The 26737-nt window shown below is 33.9% G+C and overlaps 3 protein-coding genes across 3 annotated transcripts; all 3 read right to left on the bottom strand.

Moving 5' to 3' along the window:
* Positions 9799-14523, bottom strand: LOC109825858 (putative F-box protein At5g42430). Its single transcript, XM_020392763.1, has 6 exons — positions 14510-14523; positions 12851-14115; positions 12502-12746; positions 12163-12401; positions 11746-11876; positions 9799-11651 (listed from the first exon to the last, which is right to left on the bottom strand). The coding sequence occupies exon 6, from the start codon at positions 11099-11101 to the stop codon at positions 10016-10018; it is 1086 nt and encodes a 361-aa protein (XP_020248352.1). The 5' UTR covers positions 11102-11651; positions 11746-11876; positions 12163-12401; positions 12502-12746; positions 12851-14115; positions 14510-14523; the 3' UTR covers positions 9799-10015.
* LOC109826941 (putative protein phosphatase 2C-like protein 44) lies at positions 11514-12720 on the bottom strand. The gene is made up of 4 exons (XM_020393951.1): positions 12502-12720; positions 12163-12343; positions 11746-11876; positions 11514-11651 (listed from the first exon to the last, which is right to left on the bottom strand). Exons 1-4 carry the CDS (start codon positions 12718-12720, stop codon positions 11514-11516), a joined length of 669 nt encoding a protein of 222 aa, XP_020249540.1.
* On the bottom strand, positions 14303-24141 carry LOC109825853. The gene is made up of 13 exons (XM_020392757.1): positions 23835-24141; positions 23114-23293; positions 22891-23011; positions 22774-22813; positions 22120-22172; positions 21980-22041; positions 21410-21562; positions 20852-21096; positions 18662-20238; positions 17479-18375; positions 16659-17043; positions 15066-15128; positions 14303-14652 (listed from the first exon to the last, which is right to left on the bottom strand). Exons 1-13 carry the CDS (start codon positions 23891-23893, stop codon positions 14576-14578), a joined length of 3912 nt encoding a protein of 1303 aa, XP_020248346.1. The 5' UTR covers positions 23894-24141; the 3' UTR covers positions 14303-14575.

Genomic DNA, 26737 nt, shown 5'->3' with positions numbered 1-26737 from the left:
AGATTTTTTATCATTTCTAGTCATTTCAATCCATTTGGAAATAATTTCACGAAGGCCAGAATTCACAAGTTCGTGGGCTATAACCCATAATATTTGGTATTTTTTAATCATTTTGACCCGTTGGTAAATAATTTCATGAAGTTCAAAATTTATGATTTTATCGGCTATAACCACGATATTTGGCCATTTTTAGTTTTTTCAATTGTGGTCAAATATTTTGCAAAGACTAAAAGTCATGATTTCGTTAGCTATATCCCATAGTTTTTGGCCATTATGTTCACTTTGATCCGTTGGAAAATAATTTCACGGAGATTAGAATTCACAATTTCATGAGCTATAACCTATAATGTTTGACTTTTTTTGTTCAATTTGGCCCATTGTTACATGATTACATAGAGACCACACTCACACTTTCTGGGCTATAACCTACAACTTTGGGCCATTTTTAGACATTTTCATCGGGTGGTTTTGTGGAGGCCAAAATGCTCGATTTCATGACTTATAGCCTATAATTTTTGGTTATTTTTAATCATTCCTACTTGTCGAATAATCTCGTGATGGCCAAAATTCATGATTAGGTGCACTATAATCCATGATTTTGGCCATTTTACTTGTTGTCAAGTAATCTCGCAGTGGCAAAAATTTACGATTTTGTGCGCTATAACTCATGATTTTTAGCCATTTTTGTTTGTTTCAACCCATCGACAAATAATTCTCTAGACACCAAAATTCACTAATAAGTGAGCTATAATCTATGATTTTTGGCAATTTCAACCAATTAGAAAATAACTTCTTGGAGAATAAAATACATAATTCGTAGGCCCATGATTTTTAACCATTTTTAGACATTTCGACTCATAATCAAATAATTTTGAAGAGGCCAAAATTAATCGCTACATGGGCTATATTCCTTGATTTTTAGCTATTTCTAGTTGTTTCAACCCGTTGGCAAGTACTTCCGTGGAGGATAAATATAACGATTTCATTTGCTATAACCCAAGATTTCTTGCCTTTTTTGGTCCTTCTGACTTGTTGATTTGGTGGACACCAAAATTATTGATTTCATGTATTATAACACATGATTTTTAGCTGTTTTTAATTATTTTAACCCATTTGTAAATAATTTCATGTTAGCTGAATTTACAATTTTATGAGCTATAACCCTTAATTTTTGACCATATATATATATATATTATATATATATATACTTATATATATATTATAATATGTACTATATATATATTATATATTATATATATATATATATATATATGAGAGAAGAGCAGAGAATCAGAGATGAGAGAGAGAGAGAGAGTGAGAAATTGAGAACATGGCTACCTGTACTAAATTGCTCCAAGCAACTTTGGTAGTGATGTGGCCTAATCTGGCCTCTACATCACACCTCGAAGATAGTGTCTCAATCATCTTTCACCAACTCCAATGTAAATGTAGGGACCGGATTAGGCCATATCACTACCAAGTTGTTTGGAGCAACTTGCTACCAAGTTTTTTTTATTTTTCTCATATATATATATTTCTACTCATTCTTAAATAGTTCCACCTAGACTAAAATTCACGCTTTCGTGCGCTATAACGCATATTTTTTCTATTTTTAGTTGCTTTGATCCATTGGAAAATAATTTCACAGAGGCCACAATGCATGATTTTTTGGGCAATAGTCTATGGATTTTTGGCCATTTTGGTCTCCGTATAATTATTTAGCAATGGATCATAGCGAAAAAAATGGTCAAAAATCATGGGTTATAGCTCACGAGATCGTGAATTCTAGTCCTTGCAGAATTATATGCAAAAGGGTCAAAGAGGATAAAAATTACTAAAAACCATGGGTTATACCTCACAAATCGTAAATTTTGGTATCTACAAAATAATTTAGAAATAGGTCGATACAACTAAAATGGCCAAAAATTATAGATCATAGCTCGTAAAATTATGAATTTTGGCCTCCACGAAATTATGTGCCAATGGCCAAAATTTACGATTTCATGAACTATAACCCATGATTTTTGGCCATTTTTTATTCCACATTGGCAAATAATTATTCAGTGATCGAAATTCATGATTTTGTGAGCTAAAACCTATAATGTTTTGGCCATCTGTAGTCATTTCGACCCACTAGAAAATGATTCTTGGCCTTTTACTTAGTTGTCTTAACCCATTAGCAAATAATTTATCGGAGGTTAAAATTCACAATTTCAGGAGCTATTTTTTACTAATTCCAACTTGTTAGTTTGGCGAACGTCGAAATTATTAATTTCATGAGTTATAACCCATAATTTTTGGTCATCTTTAGTCGTTCAGCCCCTTTGCGAATAATCTCACGGTGGCCAAAATTCACAATTTCATGACTATAACCCATGATATTTAGCTATCTTTTTGCTTTTCAACCCGCGTCAAATAATTTCTTGTAGGCTGAAATTCATGATTTCATAAACTATACCCATGAATTTTGGCCATTTCTACTCGCTTCAATCCATTGAGAAATAATTTCACAAGGGCCAAAATGTAAAAAACTGTGGACTGTAGCCTATGATTTTTTGCCCTTTTTTGTCATTTTGACTGTTGGCAAATAATTTTATAGAGGCCAAATTTTACAATTTTATTGTGTTATAACCCATGATTTTTGGTCATTTTTAGCTGTTTCGATTCGTGGTCAAATTATTTCACAAAGACTAAAATTCACGATTTCGTGAATTATAACCCATGGTTTTTATCGTTTCTGGTCATTTTGATCCATTGGGAATAATTTTGTGGAGACCTATCATTGTTAAATAATTCCATGGAGGTCAAAATTTATGAATTTATGATTTTAATGACTATAACCCTTGATTTTTAACTATTTTTAGTTTTTTTGACCCAATGGAAAAATATTTCATAGTGGCCAAAATTTATAGTTTCATGAGTTATAATCCATGATTTTGGCCATTTTTACTTATTTTGAGCTATTTTCAAATAATTCCTCATAGACTAAAATTCATGATTTTTTGAGCTAATCTATGATTGTTGGCCATTTTTAGTCAATTCGACTCGTTTGGAAATAATTTTGTGGAGGCCAAAAGTTACGATGTCGTGGGCTATAACTCACGATTTTTTGCCCTTTTTATCGTTTTGACCTGTTAGCAAGTAATTTCGTAGATGCCAAAGTTTATTATTTCATGGGCTATAACCCACGATATTTGGCCATTTTAGTCATTTTGACTTGTAGTCAAATAATTTCTGAGATATTAAAATTCATAATTTGGTGAGATATAAATCATGATTGATGGCCATTTCTAGTCATTTTGATCCATTGGGAAATAATTTTGTGGGATATAAGCCATAATGTTTGGCCATTTTTATTCAATTCAGCCCATTCACACATAATTCTATAGACCAAAATTCACAGTTTCATGAGCTACAACCTACAACGTTTGGCCAGTTTTAGCTATTTCAAAAGTGATCAAATTATTTCTTTGAGACTAAAATTCATGATTTTATGAGCTATAATCCATGATTTTTAGTTATTTATAGTTATTTTGTTTCACTGGAAAATAATTTCATAGAGACCGAAATTCATAATTTCCTAGGTTATAACCCACGATCTTTCGCCAAATTTCCTAAAGCTTTCCTGTAGCGCAGCTTTCTCTTGGTTCTTGCTCCTGCCATGCTTGTGGAGTGGTCTTTTCCTCCTTAGAAGTTTCTTTGAAGTCCTTTGCATGTATGGAGAGTTTCACGATTCCCGAAAGGCATTGATGATATGACATTTGTCTGGCACACGACTTTGCGTAGAATCACCATATAGAACATGCTTTTGCACGCATACGAGGGATAAGAGTGACTAGTCTAGAGTGTCAGATCGAAGGGCTGGTGTGATCAAAGAGACTTTTGGTTATGTCTAGAGCCCCTGAGGTACCACAACATGAGTCAATCAGGGATCTCATTGATTGAATCAACTACTGTGTGTGTCAAATCTCCTGATGGCAAGTAGAATAAGAGATTCTTTCCACTTTTGAGCCCAAAGCTACTTTTAGTCGGGCACTCCTGGCCGGTTTATCCTATTAGTTTTGCTGAGGCTAAAATTCTTGATTTTATGAGTTACAATCCATGATTTTTGGTTATTTCTAGTCGTTTCAATCCATTGAAAAATAAATTTGTGGAAGTAAAAATTCATAATTTTATAGGCTATAACCCACGATTTTTGGCCATTTCGACTTATTGAAAATTTCAAGCATGTCAATATTTACGATTTTAAGGGTTAAAACCCATGATTTTTTGTCATTTTTAGTTATTTTGACAATTGGCTAATAACTTGGAGATGGGAAAAATTCACATTATAAGTTATAACCCATAATTTTTATTATTTCAACCCATTGTTAAATAATTCCTCATATCATGAGCTACAACCCATAATTTTTATCAATTTCTAGTCATTCTGATCCTTTGGGAAATAATTCATGGTGGCTAAAATTTATGATTTTATGGGATATTACCTATAATTTTTAGCAAGTTTTAGTCATTTTGACCCGTTACCAAATAATTTTGCAGAGGTCAAAATGTTCGATTTCATATGCTATAACCCGTGATTTTTGGTTATTTATAGTTGTTTCGACCTATTGGTAAATAATTTCACAGGTGTCCAAACTTCACAATATCATGAGCTATAACTCATGATTTTTGGTCATTTTTGTTTATTTCAACTCATTATCAAATAATTCCTCGTAGACTAAAATTTATGATTTTGTGAGCTACATATGATTTTAGGTCATTCTAGTCGTTTCGATCTATTGGGAAATAATTTCACAGAGGGCAAACTTATTAATTTTATTGGCTATAACCCATAATTTTTAGCTATTATTTTTATCATTTTGGCCCATTAGAAAATAATTTTGCAGATGCCAAAATTTATGATTTCATGGACTATAATCCACAGTTTGGTTGTTTTTACTCATTTTGACCATGGTTAAATATTTTTGCAGAGACCAAAATTTACGATTTCTTGAGCTAAACTCACGATTTTATGCCAATTCTAGTGATTCCGGTCTGTTGTGAAATAAATTTGCGAAGATTGAAATTCACGATTTGGTGGGCTATGACCCACGATGTATGGCTATTTTTATTCAAATTGGCCCATTAGCACATAATTCCGTATAGGTTAAACTTCACAATTTCATCAAATATAACCTATAATTTTTGCCCATTTTTGGTCTTATTGACCCATTGATTTTACTAAAAACAAAATATTTGATTTTATAAACTATAACTTATGATTTTTTATCACTTTTAGTCAACCTATTTGCAAATAATTTCATGAATACCAAAATTCACGACTTTGTGAGATATAACTTACGATTCTAAGCAATTTTTATTCTATTCGACCCATTGACACATAGTTTCGCGAGGAACAAAATTCATTATTTTTAAGCTATAACCAACTATTTTAGACCATTTTTCTTCATTTTTACCCATTGCTAAATAATTTTGCGGAGACTCAAAATTTCTATCTCGTTAGCTATAACCCATGATTTTTTGCCATTTTTATTCATTTTCACCTATTGTCAAATAATCTCACGGTGGCTAAAAGTCAATATTTCATGAGCTTTTGGCTAATGTTTGTTGTGAGGCATTGACAAATAACTCTACAAAGACAAAATTTCATGATTTGTGAGCTATGACCCGCAATTTTTAGCCATTTCTAGAAATTTCGACCATTGGGAAATAACCTTTCGGAGGATAAAATACACAATTTCGTGGGGGTATAACCCATACTTTTTATCTGTTTTTGGTTATTTTGACCTATTAGCAAGTAAGTTTAAAGAGGCAAAAATTTACGATTTCATGGGCATATAACCCATAATTTTTTATTATTTTTAGTTATTTCAACCTGTTGACAAATAATTTTACTTTGTGGCCAAAATTCATAATTTCATGAGTTTTGACTAATAATTTTTGGCCATTTTTGTCCATTTTGGCCCATTAACAAATAATTTCACAAAGGCTAAAATTTATAATTGCATGGGCTATAAGTAATATTTTTTGATCATTTTTAGTCGTTTTGACCTGTCTATTTTGAGAATGCTAAAATTTATGATTTCATGAGCTATAATGCATGATTTTTTGTTATTTTCAGTTGTTTTGATACATTGGAAAATAATTTTGCACAGATTGAAATTCATAATTTTATGGGTTATTATAAACCATGACGTTTGACCATTTTTATTTAATTTGTCCCATTGCACATAATTTCGTGAGCTATAACCTATAATTTGGTCAATTTTTGTCATTTTGACCAGCTACTTTCGTGGATGCCAAAATTCTCATTTCCTATGCTATAACCCACAATGATCGTGAGCTATAACCTATAATTTGGTCAATTTTGTCATTTTGACCAGCTACTTTCATGGATGCCAAAATTCTCATTTCCTATGATATAACCCACAATTGTTTTCATTTATAGTCATTTTGAAAATTTTATAAATAATTTTGAGGGGACCAAAATTCATTATTTCGTATGCCATAACCCATGATTTTTAGCATTTTTTATTCTATTTGATCCATTAGCACATAATTATTCAAGGACTAAATTTCACAATTTCTTGAGCTATAACCCATGATTTTTGACCATTTTTCTTCATTTTGACTGATTGCCAAATAATTCTAGAGGGACCAAAATTCATAATTTTATGAGTTATAGCCTATATTTTTTGGCCATTTTAATCGTTTCCACCCACTGTCAAATAATCTCGCGGTTGCCAATTCATGATTTCATAATCTATAAGCCCGTGATTTTGGCCATTTTTGTTTGTTTCGACACTTTGATAAATAATTAAGCAGAGATCAACATTCATAAATGTGAGCTGTAATCGATATTTTTTTGCCATTCTGAGTCATTTTGCCCCATTGGAAAATAACTTCACGGAGGTTAAAATACACAATTTCATTGGCTACAATCCATAATTTTTAGCCATTTTAGGCATTTTGATCATTAGCAAATAAATTCAAGGAGGCAAAAATTTATGATTTCATGGGCTATAATCTATGATTTTTAGTTATTTTGATCCTTTGCCAAATAATTTCACGGTTGCCAAACTTCACAATTTTAGAAGGTATAACTCATGATTTTTGACCATTTTTATTTATTTTGACCCACTGTCAAAAAATTACTCGTAAACTAAGATTCATAATTTCATAAGTTATAACCTATGACTTTGGCCATTTCTAGTTGTTTTGAGCTAACTGTAAATAATTTCGTGGAGGCTAATATTTATGATTCATAGGCTATAACCCATGAGTTTTGGTCATGTTTTGTCATTTTGGGCTGTTGGCAAATAACTTTGGGGAGGTCAGAATTTACTATTTCATGTGCTATAACTCATAATTTTGGGTCAGTTTTAGTCATTCCGGCCCGTGGTCAAATAATTTAACAGTGACTAAAATTCACGATTTTATGAGCTATAATCCACCAATCTTTTCCATTTCTAGTCATTTCTACGCATTGGGAAATAACTTCATGGAGGAAAAAAAATAATTTTGTGGTTTATAACCGGTAAATTTTAGCCATTTTTAGTTTCAACACATTAGTAAATAATTACAAGGATGCAAAAATTTACAATTATATAGGCTATAACCCATGATTTTTTATCATCTTTAACTGTTTCAAGCTCTTGGCAAATAATTTCTTGGATGGCAAAATTTATAATTTCATGAGTTATAATCCAAGATTTTTAGTAAATTTTAATCGTTCCGGCCTATTGATTTTGGCTGATGTAAAATTATTGATTTCATGAGTTATAACCTATGATTTTTAGCTATTTGTAGTCATTACAATCCATTCGAAAATAATTTCATAATGTACAAAATGCGAAATTTCATGAGCTGTAACCCATAATTTTGGCTATATTTTGTCCATTTCGACCCATTGTCAAATAATTCTTAGCAGACTATTATTCGTGATTTTTTGAAATCTAAAACTTTTGGTGAGTTGTGATCCATGATTTTTGGCTATTTCTAGTCATTCCAATCCATTGTAAAATAATTAGGCGGAGGCAAAATCCATGATGTTGTGGGCTATATAACTCATAATTTTTAGCTATTATTAGTCATTTCGGCCCGCTAGCAAATAATTACGCGAAGGCCAAAATTTATAATTTCATGGATTATAACCCAAGATTTTTTATTATTTTTAATTATTTCAACCCATTAGTAAATAATTTTTATGAGGCTAAAATTTACGATATCATGAGTAATAATCCAAGATTTTTGGTCATTATTAGGCATTCCAGCCTATTGGTTTTGATGACGCTAAAAGTATTGATTTTACAAGTTATAATCTACAATTTTGGCTATTTTTATTCCTTTTAATCTATTTACGACTAATTTCATGGTAACCAAAAATGTATAACTTTATGAGCTATATCCCATGATTTTTGGCAATAGTTTGTTCATATTAACCCATTGTCAAAAAAGTTCTAGTAGACTATTATTCACCTTTCTTAAAAATCTAAAATTCATGATTTTTTAAGCTATAACCCACGATTTTTCATCATTTCTAGTCATTTCAATCCATTGGAAAATAATATCATGGAGGCCAAAATTGATAATTACATAGGCCATAATCCACTTTTTGGCCATTTTTAGTCATTTCGAGCAATGGTCAAATAATTCCGTAAAGACTAAAATCACAGTTTCTTAAGCTATGACCCACATTGTTTAGCCTTTTTTATTCAATTCAACCAATTAACACATAAATCCCTGGACCAAAATTCATAATTTTGCGAGCTATAATCCAAAATGTTTTTTCTACCATTTGTAGTCGTTTTGATCCGTTGGGTTCGCGGAGGTCAAAATTCTGGATTTCATGAGCTATAACCTACGGTTTTTAGTTGTTTCGACATATTTGTATATAATTTCGTAGAAACTAAAATTCATGATTTCATGACCTATAACCAATGATTATTAGCCTTTTTTATTCTATTTGGCCCATTAGCACATACTTCTGTTAGGACCAAAATTCATAATTTTATAAGCTATAACCCACGATTTTCTACCATTTTCCTTTGTTTTGACCCATTGCTAAATAATTCTGCAGAGATCAAAATTCACGATTTCATGAGCTATAACTCAAGGCTATTTGTCATTTTTAGCAATTTCCACCCATTGCCAAATAATCTGGCGATTGGTCAATGTTCATGATTTCATTAGCTATAACTCATAATTTTTGGCTATTTTTGTTCATTTCAATGCATTGGCAGATAATTCTACAGGTAATTCTACAGACACTGAAATTTACAATTTTGTGAGCTATAGCCCATGATTTTTGACCATTTCTAGTCATTTCGACCTATTGGTAAAAAAACATCACGGATGATAACATATATAATTTCATGGGCAATAATCCATATTTTTAGCTATTTATACTCATTTTTACCTGTTAGTAAATAATTTATGGTGTCATAGGCTAACACCCATGATTTTGGCCATTTTTAGTTCATTTGACACGTTGGCAAATAATTTCTTGGTGGTGAAAATTTACAATTTTAAAAGCTATAACACATAAATTTTGGCCATTTTTGTTCATTTCCACCAATTAGCAAATAATTTCGAGAGGGCTAAAATTTATGATTTCATTGGGTTATCACTCATAATATTTGGTCATTTTTAGTTGCTTCGATCCGTTGGTAAATAATTTCTTAGGAGGCCAAATTCACGATTTCATGAGCTATAATCCAAGAGCAAATATCATCAAGAAATATATGCTGGTTATGGAAAACATAAAAAAGAGAAAACTATTGATTGCATCCCTCATCATATTTTAGCAAGCCAAGTATGAAATGTCACCTTATGGTGTAACTACAGAACCTGTCATTATCTTCCTATTCAACGGAAAGAAAGTTTGAACTGTTCAAGGCTTCACCTAAAGGCATTTGACTCCCCCTTAGGGTTTAATCAAATATTTAGCAGCATGATAGATCTCCCCAACCTCTCCAAGCTCGACCCTGTTCTCAAAATTCCTTGTGTATCATCAAAGTATATCAGGATTTGATGTTGAAAGGTCCAGATCTTCAGAAAAACAAGGGGAGTAAGCAAAACATGGCCTGTTCCCCTCAAAACTGCACATCTCCTCCAATTTAGCACTCTTCAAATGGTAGGAAAACAACTTACCTTGTAACTTGAGAAAAATCACATCCAGGTCTGAATGAAAACTCAATATACGAAACCGATCGTCTGAAAGAAGCTGATGTCCGACCCCCAGCAGCTCTGCTGCTAAATTTCTAATGTTGTTCCTATGCTTCAAAACATATTTTGAAGCCTTCATGTATTTCTTGGGAGAATCCTCAGCCCATACAAACAATTCTCCCGATACAATCATTGTATGATACAAAGAACCCTGTGACTGCCCGATAAAACCCGTGTTCCTTCCGAGCCAGGAGCCCATGTTAGGCCGATAAACTTCTCCACAACAATCCTCCTCCATTCGAAAAGTGAGTCCGCATTCAGTTAACACGTAAAAGATATCGTTCAAGAAGGCAAAACCAAAGCGAGCAAAACTAATGTTATTGATCCTGTAGTACCTCTGGACCTCAGTCCACTGGCATGTTACAGATGAAAATATTTCGACTCCGATGGCTCCAAGCTCAACAGGATCTACAGGGGGAAAGGAGATGATCTCGTAGTGGCTAGAACTTTGGGGATCGAAGGCTAATACTAATTCTGCAGACTTCTTGTAGGGTTTTGGGAGAATAGCCCACTTCTGAGTTGCAGGATTGCATACATACAGAGAATTTGGATTCATGAGAAGCAACAAACCATTACGACAATCAATGACATCAAGATTGCCATGGAGGGATGTCAAGAAAGAGAGAGTGGTGTCGATGGAATTAGTACCTATATAGGTTCTTGAACCAAGGCTCTTGAATCGCGTTGCGTTGTTGTTTATGTAGAAGAAACCGGCCATGGCCAGTGGCAGATTCTTGTTGGAGGTGGAGATGAGGGCAAGCCAAGATTTTGAGACGCACTGAAAACGGAGAAGGGATTTAACAGGAAGTCTGGAAAAGATCTCCAACAAGATGTCATCAGGAAATAGAGGCAGATGAAGGGAATTCTCCATTGTTGTTCTACACCACAACAAATGGACTTGGGTTTTTGCAGAGAGTGTATGTTTGCTTTTTTAAATGTGTTTGGCTGACTTTTAACCTACAGCTACTAGATTTTAAAAAAAAATGAAACAATGTTTCGTGAAGCTTTAAGCTTCATACTTATTGGCAGTCTTTGTTGGTTTGGAAAGATCCACACTCAACCATCAGCATCAACAGTATATGGATATGTAAATGTAGGCTATTTCTAAGTTGCCAGTGTCAATATTTTCCAGCAATACAACACTAGTTTACCATGAGCCAATAACAATGCGAAGTATTTCTTTACCGATGGTGAATGAGAATAAAGCAGAGAAAAATGTTACTGTAGCGCATAACAACCGCGATCTATTTGTAAGACACTGAACACCGAAAATACTAGTAGTATCAATGAAAACGAACCACAGCACATGAGATTGTTGATTTGCTCATTCTTGTCACGGCTTCCAACGCAAGAACCTCCGCTGCAGTTTGAGCATCTTCAATGTGACTTATTAGGTTCACAGCCTCTTGGTTACTCATCACCTAGAATAGATGTACCAAAATTTGCTCATTAAGTATCACAGCTTAACTAAAGAAAGTTTAAGTGATAATATCTAAGGTTTTCATAACTCATCACCTCCCATATGCCATCACTAGCTAACACGATGAACTCAAACTCGGGTTCCACTTTATGGGTGCTGACACCGAGTCTTGTGTTCTTCCGTGACTTCTTCCCGTTCTCAGTAAGATATTTCAAGTGGAATGCACCTATATGCACATTATTTACAATTGAATAAGAATTCATCTCTCTCCACATCATATTGAAAAGAGTAGGAACTAACAATTGAGATTAGTAAATAATAATCCATCATAGCTCGAATTTATAAAGGATTAGTATATTGATTAGTGATTAGCATCAGGAAAAATGGACTGAAACAATACTTTTTTAAGAAGACGCACAGTAGTTACGATCTTAAGTACGTAACTGTTTGACGCTAGAAGATAAATCAGTGCTTAATCAATTCTACAAATAGACACCTAGGAAAGCATATACCTAATAAGGACCAAAACCCCTTCTGAACTCTTCGATGCTTCTTTCCTAATTGTATGGCCACATCCCCTCTACACAATACAGCTTTGTATCCACCAAAGCTTGCTACAACAATTTTCTCCGCATTCATAACAAGTGCAGTTGTGAAACCTCCATCCTCATGTTTGTCTCCCTCATGCACAGTCTTTTGTGATTAAGTAGGATTTCTTCATAGTATCCTTTGCTTTCCTTTCAATTTGACCCTATGGAAAACAAACTATGTTAAAGTTGACGTAACCAGCTTTTTATGAGTAGTCTAAAATCTAAATCAAATATCAAGGTTAAGTGATTATCGCGATTTACCTCATTAACTTTATTGCTGAATATGTTCGATTGCAAGTATTTTCTGATTGGATATCCCACGTTCGTATCAAATGCTCCAAAAAGCCAAAGCTCGAGGTCATCTGCTTGTTCCCTTTGAGCAAGAATAAGGTCCTGAGTTTCGTCTCCCCTTTCAATGACATGAAAGCCATGTGAAATGCCCTGCCAAACTTTTCTCTCCTTCGCCACGGGTTCATCCATGATATTTTTTTTAGATATCTTCCCACCTTAATTGCCAAGTAACAAAAAATTTGCAAAAATTTTATTTTCGATAGAAACATGTACACGCATGTCTACTGTCCTGTTTACAAGAAAAGTGACAAAAAAACACCTTGAGGAATTGCAGAAATTTAAAAGCCATCTTGGTCTTGATAACTGATCTGCTCTTCCTCTAAACTAATTAACCACAAAAAACACAAGGAAAAATTTGATAGAATAAAAGACTTTAGTGCTGCACAGATAAACTACCAGAACACCTCAAAATAACAAGGAAATTGCAGGATTCTAATGGAATTCTCATAGTACTTAACTTCAGTAAGAAGACGAGTTATAGAGAAAATTTTTCTACATTTCCATGGGCAACATCATTAGTTCAATCTTTCTTTCATTAGGTTTGAACAACATCAAGAGACATGATTCGGTAGGTAAAGTTTGATAACCTAGGCCTCAAACATTGAAGAAGAAAGTTTACTCTTAGATGGAGTAAAAGGCAGTCTTCAGGGTACTAGTTTAAGATTGCTATTAGAGTTACGTTTTTATCAAGGACAGTATAAGAGAAGTCTACAATCAACCTTAGCACCCAAATGAAAATAAGTCAAAGATCCTTAGGCCAATGGTCTTAGGATGATGGCAAGCCTAAAAAGATAAGAAGTTGCGAAAAAAGAAAACTGCAGTTTGTTGAGTGTTTGGCTATTGATTCAGACGAAGGTTTAGTCTTCTTAAAGCTAATTGTGGCTTTCCAAGTAATAATACAAAATGACAGAAGAACGAAGGTTATGAGAACCTTTCTTATGCAAGATTTCATTGGATTTGGTATTTAACTCGTAGGCAACCCTGATATTCGCTAGGATACTTGAATTAATTCTGTGCACTGAACCTAGAAATGGTCGATAATGTAGTATCTCTAGTAAAAAGTAACATACATGCACTAAAGAAGTAATTAACGTGATTAGTTATAATAAATATTTGGCAATATGTTCCTACAATTTTTTCTTAAATAATTCTGAAGGATAGTAGAGGCCAAGAAGCCAAAGTGTGATTTTGGTTTCTGTTTGGTTGACTAGTATATAAGACGAGTCAATTCATGCCAAGCAGTAAATTAGAATCACAATCCTATAAGCATAACATCAAAGTGCAGGAACGATATAAATTCCATGTTCTTTTAATCTTTGCTACTTTATTTCACTTAATACAACAATTCAAACTGAAATTTTCCAGGAACTTAACAATGTAACTGTCGGAAATTTCTTATTTCATTACTGAACAGAAGTTCAGATAAAAGTGAAATTACCTGATTATAGTAGAATTGGTGCTGTATCCTTGAGATAGTGACTGAGTATATACTCAGTCCAATAAACCACAGATGTACCTGATCCTCTGTAACATGAACTTAGCTATCAATATTGGATTCATGATTCACGTAACACATACTTTGTTGCAGAAAAAGCACATTATAAAAGAACTAGAGCTAGATAACATCTACTTCTTCAATTTTTCTGAACTTTTTTGAGAATTCTTTCAACAATCCAAGGCAACATCACACTCGGAAAGAAATATGAGGAAGTGACCGAAAAATGGCTCTTGAGATGCACATTTCTAATTGCAGTCACCAGTCACATTCACTGATCAATTCAATCGACAGTTACACTACAAAATTAATTACGAACAAACGCGCGCAGGATATAGACATTAAATTATTTAGGACAGATACAACTTTTACAGAAAATTGTTTACAAACACAATGAATAAAGGAGGAAAAGAGCAACTGAACCTCGACAGCATCTTTCTCGTTCCAAAACTCATACACAACTCTCTGACAATGTTAAATTTGGTTCCCTCAAACTCCTGCTGCCAGCTTCTTCTCACTGCTCTTGCTGCTGCGGAAAGGTGAAAGAATGGAAAAGGGACGATGAACTGTAACAAAAATAGAAGATTGTTGAGTAACACCAACCACATATTATATCACTAAAAGTCTAGGTTCAACTGTTATTTCACTCATGACAAGAATTGCACGGCAACAAGGATGATCACACAATTGAGTACAAAAAATAGTTGGTTGTGAGTTTTGTGAATATTTCAGTACTCATAAGATAAAGCTCCAAAAAGAACACGAGAAAAAAATGCTTTATTATAATTGTGAAATTTTCTGCATCATTCATAAATTCAGAAAAAACGATTGAAGAATAACATTTAAATAAAAAGGTAAGCATAAATACAGAACAAGTTAACCATTCAGAATAACTTTCAATATTGCAAGTATATAAGATATCATTAGGACTTCTACATTAGCATGATAAGACTAGGATCAGGAAGGTAGTGTATTTAACCTTTAGGTGGAGTGCCTCCAGAATGAGCACCATCTTGAGAAATAAGATTCTTCAGGATGTGAACTGAAAGATGAAAAGTTATCAGTGAGATAGGGATTGCATAGAAGAAGCTCACTGATCATGCACATGAATTCAATAATTAACCAAAGAAGCAGTTTATTTTTTATGTTTGAAAATTTATGACGTGGCAATTGCTGTGAAGTGTTTTTGTCATTTGCTCACATACCTTTCCTTGTGACATGGTATATAAATATTTATGTAGAATGACCTCAAAAAATAAGGGCGACATGGGTGGAGCCAGGATTTTGATCTAGCTTGGGCCCTAACACGGTAACACCATCAAGCATGATTTTTCAAAATTGAAATATGTCATTTCATAACAAGTTGCATGCAAGCTATATTTTTTCTCTTAATTTTTCTTACAAAAATTCTCAGCTCATCATCATTCCCAAGCGCTAAGTATATTTATTATATTGAAAGTTTTCTGTAGTTTTATATAGACATTGAATGATTGTAGAATAATTTGTATGACAAGAGATTGGGTGAATAGAGCACTGCACATGGCATAGCTTGGGTACAAACCATATGATATATCATTTAACTTCGCAACATTCAGGTTGGGCAACATATGATACATCCTTTAAATTCACAAAATTCGGGTTGGGCTCCGCCCTTGAAGGGCGACCTATGTTACCCAAGTACTTCTATCATGAAGCCATACCCGTACCGAACACATACCCAACACGTACACTTACACAAACTTCATGGACACTTGACGTATGCATACATTTATTCAGACGTTTACGCAATTATATGATATATGTTTCGGTTTAAAACACTCGTCAAATACTTGGACGTATATCCTAAACTACAAATCCATTTCTTAAAGCTTGTTAGACATCGATCGGGTTTGTTTCAGCCCATAGCCAAGTTCAAAAATATGATTTTAAAGGGTCGTTTGGGTGTCTAGTTCAAAAACAAGTAGTTTCTAAGTTATAATAATTAACATAATAAAAGAAACTTACAATGTGATAGGAATTTTAGTCCTAATAACACATGAATTCAAATAATGATCTCATGTAAAAATTATTAATTTTAATATATATATGTAGTTGTGTCCCCATACCCTCCATTTTACAATTTTACCGTACTCATACCCATACCCGCACCTGTACCCATTCCCATGCAACTTAGAGGGCGACAAAAAGAAACTTAATATGAAAAGAAGGAAGTCTCATACACTGTCATCTCACTATGCTAATTGACAATATAGTTTCAGGTATGGTTCAAGTTTCAATTGAAAAAGTTAACCAAGTTATGCAAATCCAAGGTAGCAAGTGTATATCGATAAGACTCGTCTGGTGCCAAACTTTGGACTTTGTACCAAGTTGCTATATGGTGTGAGAAAAAGTAATACGGAAAATGTGGATATTCCATAAGAACTGTGCTCAGTGTTCTGCCAACTTCTATTGTTTAAGATTAATACGTAACAATTTAAGAAAATTAGTAGCTAAATATTTGACAAAAAGAGTCCAACAAAGCTTTGATGGGTCCATAAAGTGCTCTGCCTTAAAAGGAGCTGCAAGATCTTACCATCATTAGAAGACGCCACCTCTGTCTCATTAGCAGCTGATCCATATGAATCCACATTACCCTCACCTAAAGCTGAGATGTGACTCTTTTTCCCAAATTTCAATAGCTTCCTGAAACCTTTGGGTTCTTTGTTCCGAGGCCTCTCAACTGATCCATTGGCTTGATCTATCAAACATGAATCTGAAAAATCAGATACACATACCTTAATGGATTCCTTGCTATTTGAAGTTAATTCTGACTGCATATTCAGTGCTCCAGTGCGTTCAAGATTACTGGTATCAGGATCATCCACTGATGTTGCTCTGGCAAACGGAGCTTGATAATAGTTTCCACTGAGAGACTGCGAGATATTCTGGAATTTGTCTTTTTTAGAACCATTTACTACCTGTTGACAAAAGAAAATGAAATGAGACATCAAACCCACAATATAAAGAGAAAAGAAAAGCCTTAAAAATATGGTTGGTTATTATAACAGAAACATCATCTATAACATTAACCAATGCATATTTGAATCTTTTCCATCTATACATGATTGGTTATGAAACACAGTTCTGTATTCAGAAACCTATAACACTGCATAAACTAGTAGGCTCTAATTGTCAGGTAATAATTCTCACCTTATTGGTTATGTAATCCGAGAGAAACTTGTTCACTAAGACAAAGTCTAGAAGAAGAGGGAAGATAACTAAATTTTGCAAAGGAGAAAAACATCTCCCTCTCCAAAGAAAGAGAAAAACCAAGATCCAAATGGAATGAAGTACTAATTATGTAACAAAATTAAAACTTCAATTTAAAGGGTCAAATAACTTTTAGAATATACCTTATCGCAATCCACCTGTTCATTCGGCTTATGTTGATTTGGATCCTCAAGTTCCCTCATAATAATAGGCAAAGGTGGAGCACGATTAGCTGCATGTTCTGAATCAGGCCCAGCCTGCAACTTTGCATCATCAGTTGTCCCTCCCATATCTTCAGATACTGGAAGGGCAGGACTACTGATCCTTTCCTCTTTAAGTATCACAACAGTCTTCTCAATTAGTGGATTGTCATCAGTGTTACCAACCCTTGGGGGATTATCATTGGTCTTGTTTTCTCGGACATTTCCAAACTCTTGCTGCGTTAACTCTTTTGTGATGGCCTGACTCTGGACTGCTCCAGAAGGGCCTCTCGATGTCCTAATCTTCAACTCTGGTAGAGTTGCTGACTTGGTTTTATCCAGCTGCACTATCGCAGAGATCTTTTTCATTTGAGACCCATTGGCAAAGTTTCTTTTTGGCATCTGATCAGTAGCTACTGATGTCTGTGGGGCATGCTGCACACTTCTCACATTGGGATCAGAAAGTCTTTTAGTATGAGGAGCAACTGCTTTTGCTTCGGATGTGATATCATTGATTTCTTTCTTTAACTCAGGCAATGATGATACTGATTTGGTTAACCCATTAGCACTGACAATTGATCTACTGGTTTTAGCGGTTTTCTGAAAATCATTAGACCCTATTGAACTGCTCCTGATAGGCAGCTTTTGAATAGGTGACTTTAATCCTGGCTCTGCATCACTGAATTTTGATCCTTTGAAAGAGCTTGGTGAAACCTTTGTTGACAATGCAATCTTCTTTGCAGCTAATGGTGAATGAACAGAATTTGAAGTGGTTCTTGCAGCTATTCTATTCTGTCTTTCTATTTTCAAAGCCTCCAAGCGTTTCCTCTCTTCTTCTTCCTGTGGGGAACGCGTATTGTGGGACACAGTCAGTTAAACAAGTTGAAATACGACACTTATAATTTTCTTTAAATGTAGACACAGTTGGTTAAACAAGTTGAAATACGACACTTATAATTTTGTTTAAATGTTTAATGCACCATTTTCTACAATTTGCTTTATAGCTTTAATTAGTCTGCACCATCAGGGATGGAGCTTATAACCTAAAATCCTTTGGACCAACAATCAAATTCTCCCCAGTAAAGAACCTACAAAAGTGGCACAAAATAAAAAACGAGAGATATACATTTGCCTTCTTTGCTCTCTGAAGATCAACTTTGTAGGCTCGTAGCTTCTCTGCACGTTTTTGTGCTTCAGTTAAGGGGCTTGACATCAAGGGTGTTCCTCTCCTCATCAGTGCATCTTTCTTTCTTTTCTCCAGTGCACTCTGTGGAGCTTTAAGCTTCTTCTCCTTATTAGATTTTTTCAATTCCTCTTTGGTGCTTGTTGAGACATCTTCTTGGTCTCTGGTTTCTTGCTTGGCAGCAACTCCAACAGGTACCTCCATATCGTAATCTATAGCTGGATCATAACCAACATATTCACTCTCAATTGCACGCTCAGGCATCATAATGAGATCGGACGGTTCATAGTTGAGCTGGTTATTTCCATTGTTGGAGGAATCTTTTCTTTCAAGAGATGAGGGGAACTCCAAATCCATGTCAATAGCAGATCTATTGTCCATTTCAGGTTGACCCTGAGAACCTGACCTAATGGGAACAATGAAGGACTCATCAGTTGCAACATATGAGCTCTTCCCCAAATTGCCAGAATGCTCATACCCATGTTCAGAAAATGGGTCCGAAGAACTCATACTGCTTATTTGGTTTCCTTGCCCATAGATCATGAAATCATCACAAGTCACCCTTCGGTATCCTCCACCTCCACCTTCTACTTCTAGGAACTGAGCATCAAGATGGCCTTCCCTGAAAGCTCTACCTTCGCTTGAGGTTAGCAATTCGTCATTTGAAGTCACCTTCCTTGCTCGACTTCCCTTCCCATTCATTGAATCAAATTCAACGATCCTTGCTTCACTAGTAATACCAGAATCTCGCTCAGGAGTAAGGGAAGGTTCCGCTTCACTTAAGTTCTGTTTACTCTTTATTTTAGGCTCTTTCTCACCAGTAAACATGTCTCCATCAACAGTGGTTGTCATCTTTTCTTCAGCTCTTAATAAGAAACTTTGAAATGCTTGCCAGTTTCCAGAGTCTGCATCATTACCATAAACTACTTCATCCTGGCCATATGAATTATATTCTGGAGATTTTTTACGATCTTCGTTCTTTTTTGATGACCTGGATGATTTCTTATGCTTTCTTCCAACATCATCGGAATGAGAATCCTCAGTTTCAGTATCAGTGGTAGAAACTGACTCTGATTCATCACCTGACTTTTCATGTTTCTTTGATTTGACATTTATGTTCTCAATGACAACTACACCAGGATTCTTTTTCCCTAATCGACCAACCCTTTTATATGATTTACGACCATGAGATGCTTCTTTCTCAGACTCTGATAAACTTTGATCTGCATCATCTTTGCAACTTTCTGAATCTACATCATTATATTTAGTGGTCATAGAGTGCCTTCTGCCTATTCTCTTATGGGTACTGAACCTAGGATCCTCTACAGGAGGATAAGGTGGCTGATAAAATGGGGCACTTCCCGGATAATTCTGATAGTAAGGCATGCCCTGCATGGGATATGGTTGAAATACAGGTGGCCCTGATGGAGGATGCATAGCCCACAGTGGGAATGTGGGATGTTGTAATTGACCTTGAAAATACTCGTTCTGGCCTGGTGAACCCTGAGGAAGCTTTTTATCTGTCACGTAAAAACTAGAAATAATCATTTCCCATGCTCCAGGAAAATAATCAGAAGTTGACTTCGAATGACAGCAGGAACAATCCACAGCAATTGACAGGCACCAAATAAGAGTGATTCAGTGTTTGCATGTCTTGAAATTTTAAGAGATGCTACTTCTAAAAGACGGTGCAGAAAGAACTCAGTGCAGAGAAACGTTCATCTTACAAAGTTTTTAAAGCCATAAATAAAATTATACTCCATATAGAATTCTTCAGAAAAAAATGACTGTTTCCATTAATAATAACAAAGTTAATACTTCACCAATAAACAATAACATCTCAGATGACACAATCTGGGTAGTTTTACTTTACTGAAAGTAGAAGCCGTATTTTATATATACAAGAAACAAAAGGAAGGTGCCTTGTAAAAGGTTAAAATATTAGAAAACCATGTCCATTTAATAAAATTGAATGAAATATTTGTTCACCTAAAACTCGGAAAGAAAAGTTTACGACAGATTAAAAACTCTACAGCACATCTAATCAAATCAAACAGAAATCAAATGATTGATGTAGCAGTAACATCAATATAAATAACCAAATAAATAGGCACCGGCATCAAGATCACTTACTGGTGCTGTAATCTGTGGCTGCATCATTTTCGTTGCCTTCTGTGCCTAAGTCACCACCAGATGCAGGTGGTGGTGCTTCCCCAAATTCTTTCTGTTTTCTTGTATCCCCAGCAAGTACAATACCTGAAATATTAAATGGAGAAAACCCAGAGCGTGTAGACATTGCTTCTGCAGCTTCAACTTCAATCCATTGTCCAGTTTCATGTTTTACCCTCCACAATTCCATAAACCTTATGCATGCTTCCCTGTAGAGGTAGAAATGAAATAAGGAGAACGCACAACTGAAAAGCATATTCTCTTAAAAGTACCATAAGTTATATCAGTAATGTATTCTTGTTGCAGGATCACACTAGTCATTATTTATACTGTTCTCATTTAGAACTTATATACAGTTTGCAAACAATTCAGACGCAAATGCATACATAAGTTACAGTACAATGATACAATATATATGAATTATATTTTTCTCTTCCTCCTTCCAAAGATCAAATATCTGATTAGACGAACCTAAAGCAACAGCTTCTTCAAACAGGTAATTATCAAAGACATGCAACTCACTTTAAGCGTGATGCGCCAAAAGACTCAGAAAATGTTACTAAATATGCCAGGTGATCCATGTCAAAGCCAGCTGCAGTAGCACGTGCAAAGGCCATACCCTGTTCCTTTTGTAACACAACCTTGCGGGTCTCGAGCACTCTCAAAAGTTGAACCCTGCATAGAAAAAAAATTTAATAACCATCTGTGATAAATTATTAAATGCTGATTTTAAGCACATGCAACACATTGAAATTATGACATTATAGGAAGTTTCTATAAGATTTCCTTTTGTGTATTAAGTGTGCATTTGAAAGCCAACTTTGTTTGCATTGTCACAATCATGTTGGCAGAACACAGCAGAAAATCAGTATGTCCACCCTATCACCAGTACACTGCCCAGTACAGTTAAATAAGCTTGTCGCCATCTAATGAAATATTTATTTCTCCCTATTGCTCAAGCTGCTAGTTGCAACATGTCAAATTCTACATTAACCTGGTGTACAGAGTAGAAAACATAATAGTCTACTCTTAAATATGTAAAAGGCAGATAGTAAGAAAAAGAAATCAAGTATGCATTTCACTGGAACATACTTTGAATTCTCTTCCTGCACAGCGGATCCATTTGAATCTGGAGGACTTGGCTGTGACCCAGGCTGCCGTTGATCAAGAAAAATAAATCCAAACAGTCTCAAAAAAAGCTTTAGCTTGAAATGATATCGAAGTATATGTACCTTATAAAGAACTATTGCCTTTTCCGCATCAGCATCAGACACAGGCTTGCTGCCTATTGGAGCATAATCATATTAATAATTTAACATATACAGAACAAATAAGATAAATGAAAGCTAAAATTAATTAAATACCTCGGAATATATACAAACATATCTTTATTTGATTTTTTTTTAACCTGAAATCCTTCCTAGATGCGGAAATACTTTCATGGAAGTTTAATCCAAGGACTATAAAGAGTAGTTCCCAATAAGTGCAGTGCTGTCCATTTAATGACAACAATTTTCAATGTTCATGTTATTCTGGCCATCACTGAAAGGTGTGAAATGGTTGAGACTTGAGACAAAGACAACGAATTAATGATTCAAAAATGCATTAATGCAACTATGTACGTCAGGTATAAACAACAGCTCTGATTTTATATGGCCAATTTTCTCAGTGAGGGTCAATTATGACTATTTTCACCGTTAACCAACACCCTGTTGACCATTCTAATGACAAACTGTAATATATTAGATGAAACTTTGAACTTCTGTAGACCTTCGGCCTACGTGCAACAGGCCCATTAAAACATTGTTCCCGTATGAAAGATGTTTGATGTAGATAGACACATGAGTTTTGGAAAGAGAAAAAAATAGTGTGCAAACTTTATGTACCTTCAATATATCCGGCAGGTTTTGTTTGATGGTTTTCCAACTGACAAGTCGCGCAAAAAGAGTCACACAACTGCAATTTTATAAGCTAACCAAAATCAAAGATTTTCAAGCACTTACACTGCTCAAACCAAGGTTATCATTGCCCTGAATGGTAATTGCATCCTCAATCTGCAAGATCTCAGACTCTATCGTAGTAACTCGTTCCAGAATTTCTGGTGTGCTCACAAATCGAACAAACCTAAATAGAATAATGTGTTTGGACATCAATTTCTATAATAATTTACGCAGCTAAATAATGTTGTGTATTGCATATTGACAAAGCATTGAGAAGATCACTGACCTTTCGACAGCACCCTTGGTGAACCAGAAGGCATCACTTGGTGAATCTGGTTCAAGCGTAATAGAATATCCTCCCTTTGCAATCTGTTCTTGCGCAGCCTTCAGATGTGCAAGGAAAGGGTTTAATAACCCAGATGCAAGCTTCTCCGACTTCCCATTAGCTGTGATTACCAACTCAAATCTGAGGAAACAAAGGCCAATTTAGAATTAAGCCAAGATTTCAAATTGCCACAAATAACTAGATACTACAACAAAGATTTTGGAGGGACCGAAGGGCAACCATGTTAACACGAACCAGTGATCTCAATCCATTTGCGTGATTCAGTAGGGAAAAGAAAAAAGATCCAAATTTTACCATAAACATCCATACAACTCCCATCTTTACAAAGAAAAAACATCAAATCATCGATAACACCGACATTGCCTAATATTCAAATTTCAACCTTTGAACTAGAGTGAATACAGTAGAAATCAATAAAGGTAAGAAATTGATCGGCAAAAGACATCGACGACATCTGAAATCTACCTTAAAACATAAAAAATCTAACGATAAATCCAATCAGAATTTCAAAAGACAGTAGCTCTTCAATCTCAAAAACCCTATATCAAGAACACAACAAAGCCTAATCTAACAAATGAGAGAGAGAGAGAGAGAGAGAGAGAGAGAGAGAGAGAGAGAGAGAGAGAGAGAGAGAGAGAGAGAGAGAGAGAGATCACATCACCTCGTTCGAGTGGGAGTCAGCTGGAACACCGCCGAATCGAGCCGCGCCTCCGACCTCATTGCTCTCTTTCTCTCTCTGTAAACCTAGGGTTTCCTCTCTCTCTTTCTCTCTCTCTCTAAAAACAAAAACAAAGAGTAGGACGAAGAGGAGAGAATGAATTTAATTAACAAAAGAGAGGGAATGAACGAGGAAAGAAGATTTACCATTGAATTAAATTTTACTTTTTTAATGGAAAACATAGTCGGAACTAATTTTATTTTTTTTATTAATTAATATTTTTAGAGAGAGAGAAGTTGGAGAGTGAGCCTCGGATTCCGACATAACAACTTAGGAATAGCTGCAGAATATTTGAGTCTGTTTTTATAAAAATAAAATAATATGGAAAAATAGAAAAATAAATGCTTTTTTTACATATATGTCCCAGTATTTTTGGTATTTTGAGATTGACCTTAAATGTGGTTAATAAATCCCCCCCACTTTTGACTTTAATGTTAAAGCATTAAATGTGCCACCTCTTTTTTTTTCTCACGCTTACATGTTTAGCTTTTTTTTGGAACGGGAAAAATACAAGAACAATCAGAATTTGGACAAGTATAAGTAAGAGCTGAATTTAATATTGTTCCCCAAGATGCATCATAGCTCTAAATGTTATACAAATGGTCTGCAGTGACTCCTACTATAATTAATTTTCAAAATAGTTTTTTCTTTTTTAAGAATAGTTTCTTTTCTAGTGAATAAAAAGATACATCTCTATTAATTTCTGCTCGCAATTACTCCGTAACAGTGAACATGACATAAATGCGCCTGGATAGTAGCTCCTCAGTGTCTGTACATACGTATAGATGTATATACGTATAGAGCTGAGCTGCGCTCAGACTGTCTTATTTAGAGAGTTGGCATCCACGTAACGAGATGATGCTCATGTGCACCCCACGTGGTTGACAAGGATTCTGCCGTTAGGGGTTGTTTGGTTGATGTATTTGGCATTGGGGGTTGGACAGAAAGCATGCCAAAAGTGCTCTTTTGGCAGGCTTTTTGCCTAACCCTCAATGCCAAATACATCAACCAAACAGCCCCTTATTGACGAATGTGCCCTTCGCACACCGTTCACAGCTGCTATTTTCCCCCCTCCGATTTATCATTTGTTGGGAACTGGAAGTTTATTTATCAGCTAAATTAACAGATTGGTATTAAAAGTAATACCTAATAACATATTAATATTAAAGTTATCTTCGACAACAGCAAAGTGTTTAAACTTGGACGATGAGATAAATAGGCTTAAAAATAAATTTTCCGACCAACTTTTGTAATAACCACTTGTATAATCTGTCACATGATGCTTAATTGGCATATCTATGATGTCGTTGCAGCTATAGTTAGTCTCCTTCAAACCATTAGAGGGAAATATTTTCAAATCTATACTAGTATAAAAAAAAGGATTGGGTTATTAAAACTTTTAATTTTCTATTTTACCCTCTCAAATTTTGATAAAGTATAACTACGTTGCTATCTTTAATTAATCTTTGATTAAATAAATATAACCTATTATTAATTATGTATCTCCTAACCTTTCTAAATAATTATAATTATCAATAATATTTTAACTATTAATTGTTTAAAAATAATTTAATAACTAATTTTATAAAATTAAGTATACACAATTATTATTACTAGTAGCCAATTAAATTATTATAATAATTATTTGTGAATTATAATAAAATAATTAAAATAATAGTATAAATTGAATAATATATTACTAAATATTATGAAGAATTATACTATAACACAATGAGCAATAAAATAAATAGAATAAATATTTGATCTCATAAACAGTGTAATTATTTTAAATAATATCACATAAATTAAGAATTACACTATTTATTTAGTATTATATAATTAAATAAATAATTTAATATTATTTTTTGAGTATTTTCTCAAAGATGATTACATGATACTGAATAATCTATACTTGGTAATTATTGAAAACTAACTTTTTTATTAAAAAATTATTTAATATTAATAATAGTACTATTTATTGTTAACGATAGTATAATGAAAATTTATAAGATATTTATAGTACTAAATTATTTAAGAGCAAAATTTAAAAAAAATAAATTAGATAAATATTTTATAGTATATAATTATTTTAATAGTATTACTTAAACTAAGAATTATAATATTAAATAAGGTAAATACAGTAAACCCCGACGAACTTTTAATATTTTACAGTAAATAGACCCTATGAACTTTTGAAATCACACAAAACCCCTAACAACTTTTATAGAAAGCCCCCAATATCTTTTAGATAAATTACACCAAACCCCCAGTAACTTTCAAAATGCCTTTTTTGTGCCATTTTTTAGTTCTAATTATAGGGGTTATCTACAAAATTCGAAACATTATTGGGGGTTTTCTTTGAAACATCAAAATCATTAGGGATTTAGTGTCATTTTGAAAATTCATAGGGGCTGAAAGTTCATAAGGGTTGAGTGTAATTTATCCTATTAAATAATTATGATGAGAAGTAACTATTGTAATATATTGCAAGTATTAAGTGTAATTATCTAAGGAACATCAGGAAAAAGATTACTACAACTTTCAAGTTTGAGGGGCATATATAAGAAAACTTATAAAATTGACAGTTTTATTTAAGAATAATTTTATATTTCGGGGACTTATTTAAAAAAGGGTTAACACCGGGCGATCATTATAAGAAAAACATTCAACTACAATAATTGCACAATAATAGTTAATTCATACATTTCTTTTTAAGCAATATTATGATGCAATTTTATTTATTAACACGTAGTTTTACTATTCAATAAAAAATTCAAAACTAAAAACATATACGTTCACGTGCAAAGCACGTGCATTATACTAGTTAGTGTAAAAAGAAAAGAGAG

Source organism: Asparagus officinalis, chromosome 10, assembly GCF_001876935.1.
Source record: "Asparagus officinalis chromosome 10, Aspof.V1, whole genome shotgun sequence".
Lineage (NCBI taxonomy): Eukaryota > Viridiplantae > Streptophyta > Magnoliopsida > Asparagales > Asparagaceae > Asparagus > Asparagus officinalis.
Note: the sequence above shows the minus strand (reverse complement) of the source record. Positions and strands in the feature narration are given on the sequence as shown.

Bases quoted from the DNA above. Each gene is read 5' to 3' on its own strand.
- LOC109825853 (XM_020392757.1), bottom strand. From the start codon at position 23,893: ATGAGGTCGGAGGCGCGGCTCGATTCGGCGGTGTTCCAGCTGACTCCC. The intron at 22,042-22,119 runs GTACATATACTT...GATCAACGGCAG, and splicing joins AGGCAATAGTTCTTTATAAG to CCTGGGTCACAGCCAAGTCC. The intron at 14,653-15,065 runs GTTAAATACACT...TTTTTGTTACAG, and splicing joins TGGAGGCACTCCACCTAAAG to TTCATCGTCCCTTTTCCATT.
- LOC109826941 (XM_020393951.1), bottom strand. From the start codon at position 12,720: ATGGATGAACCCGTGGCGAAGGAGAGAAAAGTTTGGCAGGGCATTTCA. The intron at 11,877-12,162 runs GTATATGCTTTC...ATGTGCATATAG, and splicing joins GGGGTTTTGGTCCTTATTAG to GTGCATTCCACTTGAAATAT. The intron at 11,652-11,745 runs GTGATGAGTTAT...CATCTATTCTAG, and splicing joins CTAGTGATGGCATATGGGAG to GTGATGAGTAACCAAGAGGC.
- LOC109825858 (XM_020392763.1), bottom strand. From the start codon at position 11,101: ATGGAGAATTCCCTTCATCTGCCTCTATTTCCTGATGACATCTTGTTG.